This window comes from Eptatretus burgeri, chromosome 4, assembly GCF_056783735.1.
Source record: "Eptatretus burgeri isolate ZD-2024b chromosome 4, Ebu_testis_v1, whole genome shotgun sequence".
NCBI classification, from domain to species: Eukaryota; Metazoa; Chordata; class Myxini; order Myxiniformes; family Myxinidae; genus Eptatretus; species Eptatretus burgeri.
The window spans coordinates 123,190,010-123,214,636 of NC_140964.1; the positions used below are offsets into that span (position 1 = coordinate 123,190,010).

Here is a 24,627-nt window from a genome sequence, read left to right on the forward strand (position 1 = left end):
TCACCCAGGTGAGTTTCAAATTATTTACTGAACTGCATATTGACTGACAGGTTAAAAAACCCAAAAATGATTCACACCAAAGGAAATATTTGAGAGAAGGGAGGACAAGGAAGGATCCAGGGCATGTTTTCTGAATGAGCGATGGATAATTAATTCCACAGGCAGAGTACCCACCTTGTGGGCGATCTTGTTCCAAGCATGAAACACATTCTTCTGATGCATACCTTTATTTGGGCGGTGTGTAGGCAACTTACAGCTCTGTGTAAGCAAAAAAATAAAATAACCCATGAAGTTATGTGCATGAAGAAAAAAACCTACCGACTGCTTATAATTCAAAATACCTCACTGCACTGGAAAACGTGGGGACAGGAATACTGTACTGTAAATGGTGGAGACTTGTAATACCCCCTCCCACCCCCCCCCATCTGGAGGCGGTGCTTCACTATATCCACATTTATGTGGAGAATTTGGGTCCCTCCCCCTCCCCCCAAAACCACCGGCAAAGACAAAAGCACCCCTATAATTCTCTGGGATCATGCTCATCCAATGTAGAAAGTCTGCACGGAATCAGCCCATAACTATCGGAGTCGTTGCGTGACAAACAAACACACACAAAAACACCGATCCAATAATTATTGTGAAGATAAGAGTAAAAATACACCCGTGCGAGAGTGACGGTCATCTCTGCGAGAAACAAGGTCAGCTGCTATGCAATGAGACCATTCACTAACTTTTACCATGCCCAGTAGAGAATATATAGCCTCCTGAAGGTAGGGCAGTTTTTGCAAACTTTGAAGTCACGTGACGCAAAAACGAAAGCGAAATTCGAAAATCCGTCCCCACCAAATTTAGATATTGTCCCAGAGATTCATATGCCACAATCAAATTCAAGATCGCTTGAGAAATGTAGTCGGAGATAGATTTTGAAAATCGTCATTTTCGCATTTTTTACCAACTTTGAAGTCACATGACACGAAAGCGAAAGCGAATATCGAAAATCCGGCCCGTCGAAATTTAGATATTGTCTGATAGATTCATCTGCTACAATCAAATTCAAGATCGCTTGAGAAATGGCGGAGGAGATAGAATTTGAAAATCGTCATTTTCGCAACTTCAAAGTCCTCGTGACCTTGACCTTCGGTGACCTTGAAAGTCATACCATCATGTACGTCTCATCGACCTCTATCAGGATCATTAATGACCAGATCTCCCGCTTCAACTTCATTGTGAACGGACGGACGGATCGAAGGACATCGACACCCATATTATTAGGTCATGCTCGAAGAGATGACTGAAAAAGGGGAAAGTAATTGTGAATTTAATGTTCTGTCTTTATTTACTTTTTACATTGGTCTTCACAAACGGGAACAGGAACAACGCAGGCATGATAGGCCGAATGGTCTTCTCATCGTCCAAAGTTCCCCGTGTATATTTGTGTAGCATTGTTCAGAACAGGAACAACACAGGCATGATAGGCCGAATGGTCTTCTCAACCACCAAATTTCCCTGTGTATATTTGTGTAGCAATGTTCAGAACAGGAAGAAATGGGGAGGGGAGGACAGAGAGCTGGAGATGAGGGTGCATGGAGTTGGAAGAGGGAGATTGAGATGTTGGGAAGGGTGGGGGAAGGATTGAGGACTTGGGGTTTTGGGCAGTTGAGGACTTGAAGAAGAAAGGGAGAGGGGATGACAGAGTTGGCTTGGGGGAGGGAGGACAGGGAGGGAACATAATTGGGATCTCAGGGTTTGAGGCTTTTGAGGGAGTGGGTGGGGAGTTGAGAGCATTGGATTGGGAGGGTGTTTGAGGATTTGAAGAAAGGGGGAAGGGACGTGGAGTTTGGGTGTGGTGGTGGGGATTGGCGGGGTGGGGGGGCAGAGAAAGTTCAGAGTTGGAAGGAAGTGAAAGACATGGGATTGTGTGTTCCGAACCTGAAGTCACGTTTTACATGATGTAGAATTTCCACAGGTCCGTGATAGTCCCATTGTTTCTTTTGTGTCCTCGAGGTATTTTGTGTCCTCCAGGTATTTGTATGCCCTGAGTCTTTTTGGTCCTTTGGATCTTTTGGGCGTTCGAGGTCCTCGGAGTTTTTTTGCATTTTCTGGGTCTTTTGGATACCTTGGGGTCTTTTGGGTCCTTTGTATATTTTAGGTCTTCAGCGTCCTCAGAGTCTTTTCGGAACTTGGGGTATTTTGTGTCTTTGGGATATTTAAAGGTCTTTGGGGTCTTTTAGGTCTTCAGGGTCTTGAAGGGTCTTCGTGGTCCATTGGGTTTTCACGTCTTTTCAGTCTTTTGGGTCCTCAGGGTCGTTTAGGTCCTTGGGATCATTTGGACACTTCAGGTTAATTATTTCAGGCTACAATTTTGGATGATATCAGGTCAGCTGTCCAACCAATGGGTTGAAGAGCGGATGTACATACATACATACAATCACGTACACTTGCTCCATTATATACAAATATCCTGAAATGGAGTAGAAAATTACTTGGCAAGTCAACAACCCAGGAGCAAAGACCATGCCAAATGGTCACATCGTTCAACACTACCCACAGCTTTCGTCTGCTTTGATATTTTCGTCGAAGGGACCCTGTTCCAGATTATTTGTGGTTTCAAAGTTGTGGTTATAGCTTTAAAGCTAAACCATACGATGAAAGCAAGGGGGGTGGGTATGATGGCCACAAAAAAGGGGTATGGGTGACATAAGTGTGAATATCTTGTGCGTAGACTCAACCAATTGTCAATATTGAGACATCAATGTATTCGGATTTCAAAGCTGTATCAGAATTTCCACAGGGTTTGGTTACTTATTATATTACGATGCCAATGGAGGTCAAAATATCACGCAATGCTTCGTTAACTCCACCACCGAAGGTGGACAGAGGATATGTTTTCACTGTCTGTATGTTCACCTGTGATGTTTTTTTATCTTGCCAAAACGAAGTTTTTGCAAGATATGTGAGTCTGCTTGTATGTTTTTTTTTGTTTGTTTGTCTGTAATCACGTTTAAAAAATTCTGCAGAGCACAGTTATCAACACAGCTCTGAAAGTGAAATCTTGGAAAGTGATAAGCAACCTCGACATTATTCCACACAACAGGTAGAACTATGTGCGCTAACTGCAGCATGCAATCTCGCCGAGGGTGGAAGCATAACAATGTGTTAGGATTCCTGATATGTGTCCAGGATAGCACACAATGTAGGGGCACTTTGGAAAAATAAGAGGGTATATAACATCGCAAGGTACACCAGTCAAAAATGGTAAATTGATCGTGGAACTGTTGGATGCTATTCACTTACCAAAACAAATAACCATGGTGAAATGTCGAGCACGTACAAAACAAACAGATATGGTCTCAAAAGAAAATGCTTTTGCTGATTTAGCAGCAAAACAAGAAGCAAAATCACAACAAATAGCAAGTCGGCTCATCAAAGAGAAAATGAGGAAAGGGCGCCAACTACTGATGACATTGCAGCGCTACAGGAGGCAACTGAGATGAAAGAGCCAAGTGGGAGAAAATAGATTGCTGTTGTAACACAAAAACAAAACTTTGGGTCTCTGAGGAGGGTGAAGTGGTTGCCCCAAAGGCGCTTTTGCCATGGTTTGCTCATTTGGCTCACGGAAGTAGCTACACGAGGAAATGGGGGATGCAGGAGGAGGTGCTCCAAACTTGGCACGCTCCAGTATTTGCAGCTGTGGCAGAAAATTTTGTAGAAGCTGTGTGTATTGTCAACACCATAATGTTGGTTGGGTGTGCGGCCTTTTTGGCTGCTGGTTGCATCGTAGGTTGGGGCGTGATTGTGCCGCTGATGCGGTGCCCTGATTGCCAGTGTACCTGTGTTCATTTTTGCCAGCCTTGGAGGAATGACAGGCTGTCAACCCCCTGGTGTTGGTTCGGTGGACAACGGGACTTGAGCTCAGGACTCTGGGATCCCAAGCCACCACTCCAACCACGAAGCCAACACTCGGTTATAATGTTGGTAAAGTGTCTATAAAACATATGGACAAATATATAATGGACAAGACAACGATGAACTTTTGTGTTGCCTTAACAAAGGTTGTGAAAGAATTTGACTCACAGGTCAAGCAAGCACGACCAGACCAGCTGCAGAGGAACACCACAGGATCCAGCCCAGCAACTGGGTGTACATCAAGGTGTTCAAGCGGAAAAAAACACACTGAAGGCACGTTGGACCACATCAGGTATTATTGGTCACCAACACAGCTATCAAGTATCCACAAGGTCCTGAGTTCAAGCCCCGTTGACCCACTGAATTAATACACCAGGGGGTTGACTCAGCCTGTCATCGTTCCGAGGTCGGCGAAATGAGTACCAGTGTACTGGGCCGGTGTATACCCCGGTTAGAATAGGTGTACCATATCCCTGTGTTGTAAAAGGCGACCAAGGTTGCGTCAGGAAGGGCATCCGGCGTAAAACATGTGCCAAATCACTAGCGGATCATACGCATGATCCGCTGTGGCGACCCCAAACGGGAGCAGCCGAAAGAAGAAGATGAACACAGCTATCAAGTGCAAAGGTAAGCCAATCATGGATGCACGCATCTCACTGCAAAAAGTATTCAGGAAGTTGTAAAGAGAGGGAAGGAAATCCGCAAGTGGGAAGAACGTTACCCGAGGTTCACGACATATGCAGCAGTGCTTTTGATTCGCACATGCATAATTGTGATAATATGGACAATAACAGACAGTGAGGGCATTAAGGAAATGCCATGGAGAGCAGAATGTTTGGTTGTTCGAGAGAAAGGAAAACAATGAATGCGTCGTGACAGAGTACGACGGGCAGAAGGAGGTAAATATCAGGACCAATTGCATGAGAAAGGCGTAAATGGGACAAACACTTCGATAACCATTCCATATAATTATGTACCCCGTGCCACACGGGATGCAGGGAACGTAGGCACTGTATGCCTGAAATGAGGCATAGTGTGACATGAAGGGATAACTGAACATCCACTGAACACCTTTTTAGCAATATCTTTTCAATATGATAAAAGTATGAACAGCAGCAAGTGTTGGGTTTGGTCAGTTATCCCATTTATCCAAGCATGGACTGCCCCTCTCGGCATTCCCATTTTCAGGGGAAGATATATGTGGGTGCCTGGATCGTCGACAAGTTAATCCAGTCCTATCTATAATAGGAGGGACTGGAGGGGAAGTAAGTGCAAGAGTACGAGAGATAACATTGGGTGAAACGTAACTTCTCATACACAGGAGAAAAAGATGACCACACTCCCCGATATAGGACAAATTTTGCCTCACTATCTAAGAGGGAAGGATTGGAGAAATACCCACCACATTTTGAGGTGATAAATGGAGAAGTGGGAATAGTTTGCCAAGTAAGTTGAAAAGAAAATGGACCTGACTTGGGTTACTCGACATGCCAATACCATGGGGAAGAAAAAGTAACCAATGAGGGACAAATTACTGGGACAAAGATAGATACAAGGATACAAATGAATAATCTCGTGGAACCCCAGGCATCATTAAAAGGTACATATCCATGACGTGGTACAACATGTAAGGAAGGTAGCTGCTAAGTATCATGATTATAATAAGGGATGGAACTCCGGGTCATGGTTGGAAAAGATGTTTGGTGGATGGGGAGCATGGGTACTCCCCATATTGTTCATTGGACTTATGATATTTATCGCTATTGTTGTCATCACAGCATGCATAAAAGTAATGATTGGTGTGTGTGCCCAAATTTGCCACAGTAACGATGGTAGCGCATGAAGTTTCCCTGGACCAACCATCTCTGGGCATCTATGGAGATCCTGAAGATCCAGAAGATCCAGAAAATGAAGAACCCAGTGTAAAATTTACCCGAGACACCGTCTCATTGGTATTTTATGGAAAATACGAAAGTACAGACACTCATTCCTTTGGAACTGACAAAAACCCTTTTGAACGAATTCAACAATTGTTGCTAAAGAACCTGAGATGATTGTGATGAAGAGATGAGGAATAATAGATATCTTTAAAACTTCAGGGGAAAAATAATTTGAGTGGCTTGCTTAAATTAAATCTGATTAGTAGAGTTCAAAAAGGCAATTGCTTATTTGATGTATATGTTCGGTGTGCACAGGGTTCTTTCCTTCCAAAATAGCCTGGGCGCCCCAACTCTGTGGGCATGGGGAGGTGGTGGCCCCCAGGGGTTGCATACACGAGCTCGGGTGTTAACCCAACACAGAGCGCGAGTCTTGGTGACGCGGTGGAAACGACCCCGCCGCTCGCCGACGACAAATTTAGATTTTCAGTGGATTTGTCCACACAGAACAAACCATGAGGTTGTTCTGTTTGAACAAAAGGGGGAACTGTGGAAACTGAATTATTTGTTGAATTTATAATCATGTAAAAAATGCAATATAAAATAACTACAACACTTGGCAGAGCGCACACCTCCGCCAGGCTGAACAGTTTACGTTTTGTATCCGACTGAAAGGTCGAATCTGCCTCCAGGCCTGAACAAAAAAATGTCATCAGCTTGTTGTCACCAACTCAACTCATCCACCATGTTTCGGCCGAAGCCGTCTTTAACTTTTTGCGACATTGTGCTGTCTGTGTCATTTTTGGTCAGATCTCTCCACGGTGAAGAATCACTTTTAAAATTGCAGCATCCAGACCCGGATCTTCACCAAAATGTAATCATTTCGTCCTTGTCACACACCCAACCTGTCCAATAAGCTTCGTCCGAATCCGTCCATAACTTTTTGAGATATCCTGCTCACAGACCAACAAACAGGAGTGCAAACATAACCCTTGGTGGCGGAGGTAACTAAACTCGTACATGTATGAGTATGTATGTTACAAAAATGAAGTTTACATTCGTGTTGAAAGTCTTCTCCACCTTTGGACACACACCTGTCACAGCAGCATGGAAGGTTTTAAGACGTTTCTGTAGCCAGTGCAGGACGTGATTCACAGTCACTTCATTTGTCAAAATCATGTCGCCCTCGAGGTGTTCTTTAATACAGATGTCCTCGACAGGCAATCATCACACTGCGAAGTCAATATTCTGGAAATGTAAACAGATTTCACGCTTTCATTAACCAGAAACCTCACAATTTTTCATAGTCGCACCTTCTTTGTTACGTCACTTCCCACCATCTTGATTTTCAGCAGGTGCATTCAAATGGGAAACATGTGGTTATGTGTATCAGTTACAACACTATATAAACAAGTTCCATCAAATTATTAATCCACCTACGTTACTCTCCCTTTTATGAGCCAAACTACGGGTCAAAGTTGAACCACTGTCATGGAAATTTATTGGGATTTACTGTACTCGAAGCACCCTCTCCCAGCAGGAGCCGTCAAGGGGATAGTGTTATTATATTTATGCCTATTTTACTCCAAGGGGTCCCAGGATTAGACACCCAAAAAATGGTTGCGATCGGTTCAGCCGTTTTTGTGTTACCTGGGAACAGACAGACGGACAGACGGTGAATTATAGTAAGATTATGTGTTGTCTGTATCACATCACAACGATAACAGTGTTATTGATTTTGTCTGAAGCTGCGAAAAAAAATCGTCATTACATGATGTCTCAAATAACAAAAACTAAAGAGTTACTATCAGCATCATCATTATAACAAGAGCGACATTGAGTTACAAATGAGAATGATGGATGAATACAAAAGTACATCATCATTGTGGTGTTGCAAGCAAAGTATAAGAATACATGAACAGTTTTGTTTTTATGATTCATAAATTTTGAATGAATATATGTGATTTTATTTTCAAAAACAAAGGAATTTTAGGGGGGTATGATAGTTCATTTTCCCAATCCGACATGAAGGGGGAAGTTGCATCCCCTCATCCCCCCACCCCCCAGGATCTATGCCTGTGCCAGCCATAATTTTTCTAAAACAGGCTGACTCGGTGTAGTGTATTACAGAATTAATACTCAATTTTTAGGTGTGACATATTGTTGATGATTCAGCAGCACTTAACAGCACCGCTGTCTCAGGGGTGAAAACGCCGGCTAGTTCGGCACAGGTCTCGGGTCACGCGTCTTAGATCACGATATCAACGTACCCCTGGGCCGTACCAGTTGGGGATACAGATCTCTGCTACAGACTGGGTTTGTCAGAGACCGAGCGAAGTCTGCCACAGTCCGTAACCAGTTTGGCTTTAAATACAAATCGAACGATTGTTCCTCAGCATGGCATGAATAAATTCAAGGCGGCAATTCTCGTATAAATCAGCCAGATTTATTGGGGACACATCGAGGAGCACGACACAAGCAAAGCATTCACGAACGTTATAATTAATCTATAACCCGCTCTTAAGGCCCTGTCACACCTTGACGTTTTAGCCAGCGTATGGCAAGGTATCAAAATGTATGTAAAACGCTGGCGGACGCTGAACTAGTGATGTTTTTTTCTAGTTTTGGACGTATTCATAACGAGTTGGATGTATGCATAACTTATTAGTAATGCACACAGAACGTTTCGATAACATATACAGTGGGGAGAACAAGTATTTGATACACTGCCGATTTTGCAGGTTTTCCCACTTACAAAGCACGTAGAGGTCTATAATTTTTATCATAGGTACACTTCAACTGTGAAAGACGGAATCTAAAACAAAAAATCCTGAAAATCACATTGTATGATTTTTAAATAATTAATTTGCATTTTATTGGATGAAATAAGTATTTGATACATCAGAAAAACAGAACTTAATATTTGGTACAGAAACCTTTGTCTGCAATTACAGAGATCAGACGTTTCCTGTAGTTCTGAACCAGGTTTGCACAGACTGCAGCAGGGATTTTGGCCCACTCCTCCATACAGATCTTCTCGAGATCCTTCTGGTTTCGGGGCTGTCGCTGGGCAACACAGACTTTCAGCTCCCTCCAAAGATTTTCTCTTCGGTTCAGGTCTAGAGACTGGCTAGGCCACTCCAAGACCTTGAGATGCTTCTTACGGAGCCACTCCTTAGTTGCCCTGGCTGTGTTTCGGGTCGTTGTCATGCTGGAAGACCCAGTCACGCCCAATCTTCAATGCTCTTGTTGAGGGAAGGAGGTTGTTGGCCAAGATCTCACGATACATGGCCCCATCCATCCTCCCCTCAATACGGTGCAGTCGTCCTGTCCCCTTTGCAGAAAAGCATCCCCAAAGAATGATGTTTCCACCTCCATGCTTCACGGTTGGGATGGTGTTCTTGGGGTTGTACTCATCCTTCTTCTTCCTCCAAACATGGCGCATGGAGTTTAAACCAAAAAGCTCTATTTTGGTCTCATCAGACCACATGACCTTCTCCCATTCCTCCTCTGGATCATCCAGATGGTCATTGGCAAACTTCAGACGGGCCTGGACATGCGCTAGCTTGAGCAGAGGGACCTTGCGTGCGCTGCAGGATTTTAATCCATGACGGCGTAGTGTGTTACTTATGGTTTTCTTTGATACTGTGGTCCCAGCTCTCTTCAGGTCATTGACCAGGTCCTGCCGTGTAGTTCTGGGCTGATCCCTCACCTTTCTCATGATCATTGAGGCTCCACGAGGTGAGATCTTGCATGGAGCTCCAGACCAAGGGAGATTGATTGTTATCTTGAAATTCTTCCATTTTCTAATAATTGCGCCAACAGTTGTTGCGTTCTCACCAAGCCACTTACCTATTGTCCTGTAGCCCATCCCAGCCTTGTGCAAGTCTACAATTTTGTCCCTGATGTCCTTAGACAGCTCTCTGGTCTTGCCCATTGTGGAGAGGTTGGAGTCTGATTGATTGAGTGTGGACAGCTGTCTTTTATGCAGATAACGAGTTCAAACAGGAGCAGTTAATACAGGTGATGAGTGGAGAACGGGAGGGCTTCTTAAAGACAAAACTAACAGGTCTGTGAGAGCGGGAATTCTTACTGGTTGGTCGGTGATCAAATATTATTTCATGCAATAAAATGTAAATTAATTATTTAAAAACCATACAATGTGATTTTCGGATTTTTGTTTTGGATTCTGTCTATCACAGTTAAAGTGGACCTATGATAAAAATTACAGACCTCTACGTGTTTTGTAAGTGGGAAAACCTGCAAAATCGGCAGTGTATCAAATACTTGTTCTCCCCACTGTAGATAACTTATATCAACGAATGCTGAGAGTGTTGTCGGCGTACACAACCTATGCCCAACGATAGTCTAACTTATGCATAGCGCGCGGCAGCGTATCACCGACAATCATGTGGCGTGGCCTATTAATAGGCTGCGGCTCGATGATTCAAATCATAACCGCACTAGACATCGAAGTGTCAAGCCGCTGTCACACCTTGACGTTTTAGCCAGCGTATGCCGACGTATGAAAAATTTGCCGAATACGGTGGCACAAGTCGAATACGTTATGAGTAAGTTTTGAAAACGTTAAGAGCACGCTGAAGCATGCTGGCATACGTCGTAGTACGCCGACAAATTTTCAGCATGTTGAAAATTTTACGACATATGCCAGCGTATGACGCACACGTTCCGCATACGCTGGCCATAAGTTGGAGGCACGTTACGCGATCGTTGACACACGTTACTTGTAAGTTACTCATAAGTCGAAACACGTTGAGGTAATGGTTAGCGTCAGTGTTCCAGACTCCATGGTTTTTTTTTTTTTTTTCTTCGGCATGACGGTGATGTTGACACTTCGATTTCTCGTGCGGTTATGATTTAAATCGTTGAGCGGCAGCCTACTAATTATATTATATTATAACCGAACTAGAAATCGAAGTGTCAACATCACCGTCATGCCGAAGAGAGAAAAAAAAAAAACGAAAAAAAAAAATCCATGGAGTCTGGAACACTGACGCTAAACATTACATCGACGTGTTTTGACTTATGAGTAACTTATTGCACCCCAGAAATTGCACTTATTGCACCCCAGAAATAAAACGATCTTCGAGCACGTCCGCCGTTCACTCGACGTGAATTCGCAGGCGACGGCGAGATGTCTCACCCGTGTGGCGAAACAAGCGATGCGCTTCCCTGGGCTCCTCGCCAGGTGATCGAATTCGTACCGCGCGAGCTGCGATGATTTTCCCGGCACCCGTGCGCCTGACAATCTAATTGTCCCGGCAACGACTCAAAGCCAATGCCGTGGAAAACAGGCACGTCGCACACGTCGATCCGAAACAGCCTCGTCGCCAAACTGTAATGTCCTGGCCGAGGTGCGGACAGGCAGACACGAGCCGGAGGGTAACACAACTCCGCTTTATTGCCTCGAGCGAGAGGGTGGGAGTACGATGCCCGTAGCTCCGCTTTATTACGCACTTGATGCACTATACAGGCACACGACCCACAAGACACTACTAACGATAGCACATGCTGCTACTGATGCTACAAGTCCCTAGCGGGCGCGAACAGCTATATGCATTGCAGACACGTGACGACCATCCAACTTCTCCACGCCCACACAACGCTCTACGCATTGTGCTTTGCACGCGTATGCCAATACACCACAAACATTACCTCGACACGTTTCGACTTTTGAGTAACTTACACGTAACGTGTGTGGACCTGTGTCAACGATTGCGTAATGTGCCTACAACATGTTACTCATAGGTGAGAAATAAGTTTCGGGTACGCTAAACATTACCTCGATGTGTTTCGACTTATGAGTAACTTACAAGTAACGTGTGTCGACATGTGTCAACGATCGCGTAACGTGCCTACAACTTATGGCCAGCGTTATGCGGAACGTGTGTGTCATACGCTGGTATACGTAGAAAAATATCAAGCATGGAAAATTTGTCTAACAGCTCAGCGTACGACGATGTATGCCAGCGTACTAGGACGTATGCCAGCGTGCCCTTAACGTATACAAAACTTACCCATACGTATTCGACGTGTGCCAGCGTTTTAGACAAATTTTTCATACGTCAGCATACGCTGGCTAAATTGTCAAGGTGTGACAGGGCCTTTACCTTGGGAGCAACGGATACAGGTTTCGAAGGGAGCCCGAGCAAAATAAACCTTAGGCCGAGACAACATGCAGACAAGACACGGAGTACTTGGTGGTGCCTTATGGGCGAGTGGAAAAATGTCGAAGGCACGAATGCAGCTCATGACAAGCCGATGGTGTCGGATTCGAGCGCCCAGCTCGAGCAAGCAGCGTGGCAAGATGGCCACGACGATGTCCTTTGTCAGCACCGCTCAAGCACACAGCCTCGGCGTGTCCAGCCCCCGTAAGGTCGACGGCACAAGAGAGAAAGATCTATGGTGTGTTCCAGCTGGCTCCCCACAAGGTCCAGCATGCGAATCCAGGCCTGGCCTGTACAGCAGACCAGGCCAAATCTGGGTGTTGGACTCTGCAGGTGGATCGACAGGATCAAAAGACGTGGTCCAGCCGCGCAGGAGCAAGGACAGTCAGAGGCCCTGTGGCTGGACCCAGGATGAACCTGGGGGCGACCTGCACGCTGGATCCATGGCCGAGGAGCAACAGCTCGTCGAGTCACTCCTCATAAAACAGATCGCAGACTGAACACACGAAACAGTTCCTCCCTTGCCTTTCGGGGCAGGCTCTCAGACCACCTCTCGGGACCCGTGATTAGTCCATCGTTCGAGTTTGCCGCAGCTCTCCGCCAATGGGGTTCTGGCACGTCTTGCTGACTGACTCTGTCAGGGCGCTGAGTTGGGACTCGTGAGAAGGGGGGAAAGAAAAAAAAAAGGCACTTCTTGGTACACCACCACTATATGAACACTGGACAGCCTGCTACACCTTCCGACACACAGGTAACGTCCGATTATCGGACGTTACCAGAAAAAAAAACAACAAAATAGTAACAAATGCCTCGGTTCTGTCAAATTCACGGCTTTATTACCCAGAATTATGTGAATTCATATCAAGGTACTCATATAATATCATTAATGATCAAGTTTCAAGCGTGTCCGGAGATTCGGATTCTCTTTCCTGTCATTCTCAGTGACTTGTTGCACATTCTGAAAGTGTTCTTCAGACCTCGCTGCACCGAGACAGTCCGTTCCGAGTTTTATTAGACGTTCAGCCGCATCATTAGTTACATTGAGTGCTTTGGTTTTAGATTTTGAATCCACATAGGCTGGAAGTGTTGCCCACTCACTCACTTCATACGTTAAGAATGAATCGTCCAGTTCAAGTTCTCGGAACACAAACCAATAATCAACCGAGACAAAGTCAGATAGGCTAGATGTCAAATGAATGTCCTTGGGGAAGTGAGGCTTTCGTAAGTCTGTACCAAAGCGCCCAATAGGCAATAGTCCAAGTTCCTCTCTATCAGGCTTGACAGAGATGATATGGTAAGTAGTCGACGCTTCTCTGCACTTGGAACATCCTCACTGAAGAAGGCTAAGGGCACAAACTCAGCTGTTAAATCCCAAAGATGATGCTGTAGAGCTTTGATAGTGGATGCAGAAACCTCAAGATCCACAGATCCATAGCTTATGAGATCTTTATACAGACACAAATCGTTGTATGGCGCATGCACACAATCCTCTGGCAAAACGCAATTTCCGGGAAAAAATACCATTTTCCGGGAAACTGTGCCAACAAATTACAAGCCAACTGTGTTACAAACATCACCAAAGGAGCAGTGCATTGATATTTCAGAATTATTTCACCACCAGACACAAGTTTTGATCACTATGCAGTGAAAAATAATACTAATTCTGAAAAATGCGCAGGAGCTGCGTGCGTGAACTTTGACCCCGATGTGGACCCCCAATATGATGACCGAAAAAAAAAAAAAAGATGTTTTTTTCATGTATTGTAACACATAGATATATATATATATATATATATATATATATATATATATATATATATATATATATATATATATATATATATACATAAACATACGTATACAGTATATATACATAAACATACGTATACAGTATATATACATAAACATACACAGTACATATATATATATATATACATAAACATACATACATACTAGCAGGGATACCCGTGCTCCGCACAGGAATCCCGTGGATGACGGTGGGTCTGAAGGAGTATATGTCACAGTTAATTGTAAAATTGTAGAGGCTGCCACCATTATTATTTTTTTTTCATCAGGTCAGGTCAGGTATGGGAGCATGTGCCAGGACAGCACGTCGCTGCGTCCACTTTCCGCCGGTACTCCAGGGGCCTCCGTCTGGCCATCCCCCAGGCAGATGCCAGGCCCATCCCCATCTCCTTGAGATGATGGTCAACCTGTTGCAACCATGAGGCACGTGGTCGACCCACTGGCCTCCTCCACTCATGAGACTCCCTCGCTGAGAGAATCTGGTGAGCAGGATCAGAGTCAGGAAAACAAGCCACATGTCCATACAGCCGCAACTGACGCTCACGGACTATGCAGGTAACAAATCTCATCCGAGTCTCTCTCAGCAACCGCTCGTTGGACACAAAATCCGACCAGCGATAGCCAAGGATTCTCCGAAGAGACCTGGTACCAAAGGAATTAAGTCTCCGTCTCAGATCCTTGGTCAGAGTCCAAGTCTCGCACCCATAGAGCAAGACTGGAAGTACCAAGGACCTGAAGACTCAGACTTTCGTCCTCCCGCACAGGTACCGGCAGCGCCACACCCCATGATCCAGTGAATCCACGACTCCCCAGGCCCGGCCCAGACGTCTATTGACCTCTGACTCGCAGCCAGCAGAGACATGAATATCACTGCCAAGGTAAGTGAATCTCTCCACGACCTCAACATCCTCACCATAAACAGACACAGACAGGACAGCAGCATCCAAGATGTCACCGAAAGCCTGGATCTTAGTTTTGACCCAAGAAACCCGTAATCCCAATGGCTCCGACTCCTCATTCAGCACCTCGAGGGCCCCCAAGAGGATGTCTAAAGTCTCCGCAAAGATGACTGCATCATCTGCAAAGTCAAGGTCCGAGATCTTGACATTCCCAAATGACGCACCGCAACTTGATCTCTCCGACATCCTCCCTAGAATCCAGTCCATACAAGTGCTGAAAAGTGTGGGGGCAAGTACACATCCCTGACGAACTCCAGTAACAACTGGAAATAAGTCAGAGATGGTACCACCACACTTCACAGCACTCCCAGTACCAGAGTAGAGTTCAGACATCAGATCGATCAGTTTTGGTGGCACCCCACGAAGACCAAGAATCCTCCAGAGGACATCCCGATTCACTGAATTGAACGCTTTACAGAGATCAACATAGGCTGCAAGCAGCCCCTGCCGAAACTCTCGTCTGCGTTCGGTGAGGACACGAAGTGCAAGGATATGGTCAATCGTTGACCTCTTTGGTGTAAAGCCTGACTGCTCTGGACGCTGGTGCTCAAGGAGATGGTGGCGAACCCTATCGAGAATTATCCGAGCAAAGACCTTGCCCGGCACTGAGAGCAGCGTCACCCCTCGGTAGTTGTTGCAGTCTTGGCGATCACCCTTCCCTTTCCAGAGAGGGACAACAAGGCCCCTCTTCCAGTCAGTTGGGATGATGCCTGTGTTCCAGGCAGAGCACAAAACTGCATGCAACGACACGAGTGCAGCATTTCCACCAGCCTTGAGAAGTTCGGCATGGATGCCACAGATCCCTGGAGCTTTGCCCCGTTTCAACTGGTTCACCGCAGCCCGTGTTTCCACAAGCGTAGGTGGACCACAGTTGATTCGAGGGTCAGCAACAGGGATTGTAACACCCTTGAGGGGTGTTATTGAGGATTGTAACACCTTTTGTTGGTTGGCTCCACAACTCTTCAGGACCCCCCAAAGCACCCAGACCCCCCAAGTGTCCACTCAGCCTGTTCGCAAACTCCTCAGCTACTCTCTCATCCCTGAGCTTGGCAACATCCAGTCTAGGCTGGGATGGTACCATTCTCCAGGATTTAAGGTGCAGCTTTAGAGTTGCTACAACAAGCCTGTGGTCAGTATTGAGGAACTGAGCACTCCGGTAGACCCTGCAGTTCTGGATCATCCTCCAACGACCGTCAACGAGGACATGGTCAATCTCCTTTACACCCTCCTCACCAGAAAACCTGGTGGCGGAGACGGTTTAGTCGCCGACAACCCGACCATGGAACAGGTTAGTACAGGTTTACATGGTACCTGTAGCAGGTCACAGATCGAACCTGACCTGACAGTAAAATAATTTTTTCATCACCACTATAATATTATATTTTCCCCGCCATGTTTTATATGCAGAAGACTCGAGTTCAAAAATGTTAAGATTTATTGCCGCATCAGATAAAAAAACCATAATGCCTCAACAATGTTAGGCTGGTTTCATGTCAACATTTGCGACTTAATTAATTCTCATTCTCAAGCAAATTCTGTTGGTCCCATGTCAATCGGCTGAACTTGAAAAATTAACGTCACGCAATCAGGTGATAACGTCATAATTCGGAAACCGGGAAGTCGGAAGTCATTGTCTTCAATTGACTGTGGCATTATTTTTTCATTCTATTGCAAATGGCGTTGGCCCCATGTCAATCGGCTGAACTTGAAAAATTAACGTCACGAAATCAGGTGATGACGTCATAATTCGGAAACCGGAAGTCCAATTCTTTGACATCGGAACACTCCCGGGTACATGTTCTGTCAGCATGTGAAGTTTGGTGAGGATCAGTCCAGTACTTTTCGCGTGCACAGGTCACAGAGAAACACACACACAGACAAACACACTTTCAACTTTATATTTATAGATATATATATATATATATATATATATATATATATATATATATATATATATATATATATATATATATATATATATATATATATACATATTGTCGCAATCCTACGGTTTAATATCTTCCAGCATGGAATATTGACGTTAATGTCCGAGCTTCAAGCAGTCCACGTGTGGACAAAGAGAACAACAAAACACACTACTGTGTTTCGAATCGGCCTCTTGGGGTAGGCACGATATTTTATTGGCTCGATCTCAAAATGTCAGGTCAGGTTCGATCTGTGACCTGCTACAGGTACCATGTAAACCTGTACTAACCTGTTCCATGGTCGAGTTGTCGGCGACTAAACCGTCTCCCCCACCAGGTTTTCTGGTGAGGGGGGTGTTTGGATATGGACACCCAGCAGGATTAAAAACAAAACCTGTCAAAGGGCGGAGGAGCTCCTTGTGAGCCAACGGCCATCCATATCTAGTGCCCAACTGTGTCTGCAGACATCCTCCTGCAGTTGGGTTACTTCTTATTAGGAGGTTGGTGGCAGGATTTGCACTCCGGCCACCGTAAAACCCTTCATTCCACAAAACGCAAAAAAAATCTGAAAACCCACTCCGTGGGAGTACCTCCTGTGCAGCTTCCCTTCGAAGGGCAGCTCACCGGATGACGGGATTGGGGCAAAGCCTTCGGGACCCCCAATCTTTGATGATAGGAGGGAAACCACGGGGTAACATCCCTGGGTCAGATTGCGGGAGAGTGTGTCGGAGTGGTGCTGAGGTGTCGTCCACCAGACGGCGGTCTCCTTGGGTTAACCTGAGGCGGTCCCTTCGGGTGGGTGCCTGGAATGTCCAATCCCTAAGAGAGGATGATCACCTGTCTCTGTTATCATCTGAGCTCAAGCGTTTGGACATCAGGATTGCAGCTCTCTCTGAGGTTTGGAGACCGGATTCCGGCGAGATAATGGTGGGTGGTTACACCAACTATTGGTCTGGTCGCTCTGATGGTTACCATACCCAAGGAGTTGCTGTAGCTGTGTCCAATAAGCTGATCCCAATGATAATTGAGGAAACACCGGTCAATGAGCGTATTATGAGATTAAGGATTCGTCACTCCTTAGGTGTCATTTCCCTGGTCTCTGTTTATGCTCCGACTGAGGCGAGTGATCTCACCGTGAAGGATGCATTCGACGCCACACTCGAGTCTGTGGTTGATCAGTGCCCCAGATGAGATACACTTCTAGTCTTGGGGGATTTCAATGCATCGACTGGAACTGATAGGGATGGTTATGAGGTGTGTGTTGGTCCCCATGGGTCAGGAACTATGAACCAGAATAGCACTAAGTTCCTTGACTTTGCAAGAAGTCATGGACTTAAGGTGGTGGCTGGTTCATGGTTTCAGCGCCCACAAGCTCATCGCTGGACTTGGTATTCCAACGCTGGCGGTGTGGCAAAGGAGATTGACCATGTCCTCATTGACGGTCGTTGGAGGATGATCCAGAACTGCAGGGTCTACCGGAGTGTTCAGTTCCTCAATACTGACCACAGGCAGGTTGTAGCAACTCTAAAGCTGCACCTTAAATCCTGGAGAAAGGTACCATCCCAGCCTCGGCTGGATGTTGCCAAGCTCAGGGATGAGAGAGCAGCTGAGGAGTTTGCGAACAGGCTGAGTGGACACTTGGGGGGTCTGGGTGCTTTGGGGGGTCCTGAAGAGTTGTGGAGCGCCTTCAAGACCACCGTCCTTGATGTTGCCGGTGGATGTCTTGGAGCTCACCGCAGGGCAAAGAAGAATTTTGTCTCTCAAGGGACACTGGATACCATTGACCAGAGTCGCAGGGCCAGGCTGAATGGCAGAGCTGAGCTGTTCAGGGAGCTGAGGCGTAAAACTGTACGTGCACTGAGGGTGGACAAGCAGGCCTATGTGCGAGGAATCTGTGAGGGGGTAGAGCATCACCTGTGGACAGGTGATTCTCGTCCCGCTTACAGGGGAATTCGCGCATTCCGTTCATCCAAGCCCATCCCTCAGAGCACTGCAGTTCGAGCAGAGAGTGGTAGGCTCTTGACAGGGGAGTCTGAAGTGAAGGCCCGCTGGGCCGGTTACTTTAAGTGGTTGTAGCAGGCTAATCACCCAGCTGTTGAGTTGGACGTCAAGGGTGTTACAATCCTGTTGCTGACCCTCGAATCATCTGTGGTCCACCTTCGCTTGTGGAAACACGGGCTGCGGTGAACCAGTTGAAACGGGGCAAAGCTCCAGGGATCTGTGGCATCCATGCCGAACTTCTCAAGGCTGGTGGAAATGCTGCACTCGTGTCGTTGCATGCAGTTTTGTGCTCTGCCTGGAACACAGGCATCATCCCAACTGACTGGAAGAGGGGCCTTGTTGTCCCTCTCTGGAAAGGGAAGGGTGATCGCCAAGTCTGCAACAACTACCGAGGGGTGACGCTGCTCTCAGTGCTGGGCAAGGTCTTTGCTCGGATAATTCTTGATGGGGTTCGCCACCATCTGCTTGAGCACCAGCGTCCAGAGCAGTCAGGCTTTACACCAAAGAGGTCAACGATTGACCGTATCCTTGCCCTTCGTGTCCTCACCGAACGCAGACGAGAGTTTCGGCAGGGGCTGCTTGCAGCCTATGTTGATCTCTGTAAAGCGTTCAATTCAGTGAATCGGGATGTCCTCTGGAGGATTCTTGGTCTTCGTGGGGTGCCACCAAAACTGATCGATCTGATGTCTGAACTCCACTCTGGTGCTGAGAGTGCTGTGAAGTGTGGTGGTACCATCTCTGACTTATTTCCAGTTGTTACTGGAGTTCGTCGGGGATGTGTACTTGCCCTTTCAGCACTTGTCTGGACTGGATTTTAGGGAGGATGTCGGAGAGATCACGTTGCGGTGCATCGTTTGGGAATGTCAAGATCTCGGACCTTGATTTTGCAGATGATGCAGATGATGCAGTCATCTTTGCGGAGACTTTAGACATCCTTTTGGGGGCCCTCGAGGTGCTGAATGACGAGTCGGAGCCGCTGGGATTACGGGTTTCTTGGGTCAAAATTAAGATCCAGGCTTTCGGTGACATCTTGGATGCTGCTGTCCTGTCTGTGTCTGTTTGTGGTGAGGATGTTGAGGTCGTGGAGAGATTCACTTACCTTGGCAGTGATATTCATGTCTCTGCTGGCTGCGAGTCAGAGGTCAATAGACGTCTGGGTCGGGCCTGGGGAGTCATGGATGCACTGGATCATGGGGTGTGGCGCTGCCGGTACATGTGCGGGAGGACGAAAGTCCGAGTCTTCAGGTCCTTGCTACTTCCAGTCTTGCTCTATGGGTGCGAGACTTGGACTCTGACCAAGGATCTGAGACTGAGACTTAATTCCTTTGGTACCAGGTGTCTTCGGAGAATCCTTGGCTATCGCTGGTCGGATTTTGTGTCCAACGAGCGGTTGCTGAGACTCGGATGAGATTTGTTACCTGCATAGTCCGTGAGCGTCAGTTGCGGCTGTATGGACATGTGGCTCGTTTTCCTGACGCTGATCCTGCTCACCAGATTCTCTCAGCGAGGGAGTCTCATGAGTGGAGGAGGCCAGTGGGCCGACCACGTGCCTCATGGTTGCAGCAGGTTGACCATCATCTCAAGGAGATGGGGATGGGCCTGGCATCTGCCTGGGGGATGGCCAGACGGAGGCCCCTGGAGTACCGGCGGAAAGTGGACGCAGCGACGCGCTGTTCTGGCACATGCTCCCATACCTGACCTGACCTGATCTCAAAAACGGCTGGTAACAGAATTGAATACACAGCACAAAAACTGCCAGAACTCTTGGCAACAATGGAGTTCCAAAAACAGGTCGTACAACTCACAGCTCCACTCAAAGATATCCGGGAATAACAATCACACAATTCCAGATTTAACTCATTCCTTTAGACAGAGCGATCAACAGTCAGCGCGACTGTGATGTCGAGTCTTGAAAATCACTTGAAATTGCATTAAAACATGCGATTCGGAGCCCTCGATATATTTTCCCACTCGCGATCTTAGAGCCATGTCTGTCGCCAACAATGGCGCCCCGGCTCTCCCGCCACCCACCCACCACGTGCCGACTAGCCAACCAATCCCTGGGAGCCTGGAAAAAAGGTCACGTGATGCTGTGGGCGGGACACTAAATTTGGTGAGAACATGGTTTTTCTCACAATATACAGTCATGCGCCGCATAACGACGTTTCGGGCAACGACGGATCGCACATACGACGGTGGTCCCATAATCGCACATATGACGGTGATCGCATATACGACGGATCTGCCAGCTCCATTATAATGGAGCTGAAAAATTCCTATCGCCAAGTAATGTAGCCCACGTAGCGCTGCCAGTCGTATAAAAATAGCACATGCAATTATGTGCAGTACATAATACTTCAAAATGATAATAAACGACAGTGTGGCCCCGTTATAATGCGATCATTGAGGTTCATAAAATGTCATCGCGAAAAAAGCAGGGTCGTGCCAAATCGGGATTCAAGGAAATCGGCTTTCAAACTGAACCAATGTTTGCACGTTTACCTTCTTGCAAGGAAATGACCTTTGAATTGAAGAATTCCGCGAATAAATCATTGTTGTTGCAGTCGAAATTATAACACAAATTTATTTTTAGTGAAGCTTTTTATGTTGTTAATACAATCGCACTGTTCCGAAAATATACATCACAATTGACAGGTGCTCGTTTCTTCATTTATAAATTATAACATCGATGCAATGATTATGTATTAATAAAATCCAAACGCTATTTATTCACCTTTCTATAATCGATGCGAGAGGAGATTGTAAGCTGCCACTAACAACACACATGGCCGTCATGAACAGCACAAAGGTAAAACTAACGCGTCTTCCGTCTCTCTTGGATGTGTGTCACAATTGCCGACAGTATTCAGTACAGTAACATGCTGTACAGGTTTGCAGCCGAGAGCAATAGGCTATACCATATAGCCTAGGTGTTTAGGTTTGTGTAAGTACGATGTTCGAAAACGTAAACGAAAATAAAATATATGACGTTCGCACAACGACGACGTTGGTCAACGACATTTCTCAGAACGTAACCCCGTCGTTAAGTGGCGCATGACTGTGTATGTATATATATATATACATATATATATATACATATATATATATACATATATATATATACATATATATATATACATATATATACATATATATACATATATATACATACATATATATACACACATACATATATATACACACATATACATACATACATACATACATATACATACACATACATACATTATATATTAGTCACACACATTATTGTATCATATATTATTCATATATTATTATATACACATCATCATTATTACATTATTCATATATATATATACACACATTATTGTTGACATATATTACACATTTACATTATTATTATTATAGCGATATTATTACATATATATATATATATATGATACCATCACACATAAGATATTATTACATATATATATATATACATATATATACACACACATTTATTACATATTATTATTATTATTATTATTATTATTATTATTATTATATATATATATACACACATTGATATTATTATATTATTTATACATCATCATTCATATATATATACATATACATACCATCACATATATATATTCATATTATTACATACATATATACATTATTATACATACATTATTATTATTATTATTATTACATATTATTATTATTACATATATACATATTATTATTATTCATTATTCATATTGATATTATTATACATATTCATACATATACACACACATTATTATTATTACCATCATCATATATATATATATACATATATACATATTATTATCCATATACACGACATATTACATTATATTATATATATATTATTATTATATTATCATCACATTATTATTATTATTATATAGACATTTCATTATATATATATATACATATATATATATATATACACATCATTTGATATGCCATTATTCATATTCATATTATTATTATTATTATCATCACATATTATTATATATTATTCATTCACACACACATTACATATTATATATACATCATCACATTACATTATTATTATTATTCATATTATTATTATACATGATTATTATTATTATTATTACATATTATTACATATATTATTATTACATATATATATATATACATATATATTACTATATATACACACACACACATTACATATTACTACATCATCATCACACATTACATATTACATATTATGATTATTATTAAGACATATATACATATTATTATTATTATTATACATATTACATGATATATTACATATATGTGCATGTGATGTATACACACACATACATATTCATACATATATACATATATATATTATATACATATATATACATACATATATATATATACATATACATCAACACATACATTAATAGCTATATTAATACACATCATTATTATTATTATTATTATTATTATTATTATACACGACATATACATACATATATATATATACACACATATACATACATACACACATACACACATATTATTATCATATCATATATATACATATATATTACATATATATATATATATACATATATACACACACATTATTATTCATATATACCATCATCACATTACATATATACATGAACATATTACACATTACCACACATTATTATTATACATATAACATATTACACATATACACATACACACATATATATATACAACATATTGACATCATTACACACATATACATATTATAACAACATATTTACACACATATACACATTATTATTATTACATATATTATTACATATATATACACACACATTACATATATTATATATATACATATATACATTACATATATTACACACACATTATATATATACATATTATTACATATATATACACATATATTCATATATATTATTATTATTCATATTATTATTATTACATATTATTATTATTATTCATATATATTACATATACACACACACATATACTATTATTCATCACATTAATCCATATACATATATACATATATATTATATATATATATTCATTCATATATATACACACACACATATGATATTATTCACACACATATACCATATATATATATATATTATATATATATATATATTCATACACATTAGCATATATATATATATATATACATATTACTATACACATTACATACATTATTACACACATATATATTATTATTATATTATTCATATATACACACATTGATATTACATATTACATATTATTATTATATACACACATTATATATATATTATTATTCACATTACATACACACATATACATATATATATACACACATATTATATATTGGCCATCATATATTGCATGGCTACATATATATATATATACACATAATATCATCACATTATATACATATATATATACATATACACACATATATATATGATATACATATATACATTATATATATATATATATACATATATATATATACATTCATTATATACATATCCATATATATATACACATCAATCATCATTTACATATATATATATATATATATATATATTACATACATATATACATATATACACACACATATACATATATACATATACATACATTACCACCACATTACATATACATATATACATATACATACATATATACGTGTGACATTATTACATATTATATATATACATATATATATACATATATACATATATACTACGTGCAGACATGTATCATTGTTATATATATATATATATACATATATACATATATACATATACTACTATATATACGTGCGCATGTATTGACATATATACTACTACATATACATACGTGCGCGTATGCCACATTAATACATATACGCGCGCATTACATATTGACATTGAAGCGACATTGACATTACTACGCGCGCGCATTAATACCACACACACACACACACTGACACACGTGC

The 24,627-nt window shown here is 42.8% G+C and overlaps 1 protein-coding gene across 2 annotated transcripts in view; it reads right to left on the bottom strand.

Annotated features, from left to right (window-relative positions):
- The window catches only part of LOC147029018 (nectin-3-like), a 427,027-nt gene that overhangs the window by 356,697 nt on the left and 45,703 nt on the right, over window positions 1–24,627 (bottom strand). The window contains exon 4 of one of the 2 annotated variants that reach the window (XM_085876143.1): window positions 6,878–7,031. In XM_085876143.1, coding sequence (XP_085732269.1) covers window positions 6,878–6,962 — 85 coding nt within the window. In that variant the 5' untranslated portion in view covers window positions 6,963–7,031. Of the gene's footprint in view, window positions 1–6,877; window positions 7,032–24,627 lie in introns of those variants that run through there. The other variant, XM_085876142.1, reaches the window with a different exon arrangement.